The following is a 336-nucleotide window of genomic DNA, read 5'->3' on the forward strand; positions in this document are numbered from 1 at the left end:
CCTCCGAGCCGCCCTCCGAAGTCCCCTCCGACTCCGACTCCTCCGACTCCCGGTCCTCACGCGCCGCCAGGAGCGCCAGGAGCTCCCCGAGGCCGCCCTTGTGGTATCTACACTTCCCACCTTCCCCGGCCCCTTCCTTCCCTTCCTTCATCCCCTCGGCCATGTCCTGGGCGGCCAGGAGCGCCACCAGCTCCAGGAGGCCCACCTCGCCTTCCTCCTCGTCGCCCCAGCCCCCGAGGAGGAAGGGCCCCCGGGGGAGGGGCCCCGGCTCGGCCAGGGTGGAGATGCATTCCAGGAGGTTCCCGTCGTCCTTGGCCTTCCTCAGGACCAGGGCGT

At 71.4% G+C, this 336-nt stretch overlaps 1 protein-coding gene across 1 annotated transcript in view; it reads right to left on the reverse strand.

Annotated features, from left to right (window-relative positions):
• Position 1: 1 nt before the first annotated feature.
• PNMAL2 (paraneoplastic Ma antigen family-like 2) overlaps positions 2-336 on the reverse strand; it is a gene marked incomplete at both ends in the record, with an annotated part of 975 nt that continues 640 nt past the window's right edge. The window contains one exon of the mRNA XM_005857850.1: positions 2-335. Within this exon, the coding sequence (XP_005857912.1) occupies positions 2-335 (334 nt within the window). The remainder of the gene's footprint in view (position 336) is intronic.

Source organism: Myotis brandtii, unplaced genomic scaffold (genome assembly GCF_000412655.1).
Source record: "Myotis brandtii unplaced genomic scaffold, ASM41265v1 scaffold114, whole genome shotgun sequence".
NCBI classification, from domain to species: domain Eukaryota; kingdom Metazoa; phylum Chordata; class Mammalia; order Chiroptera; family Vespertilionidae; genus Myotis; species Myotis brandtii.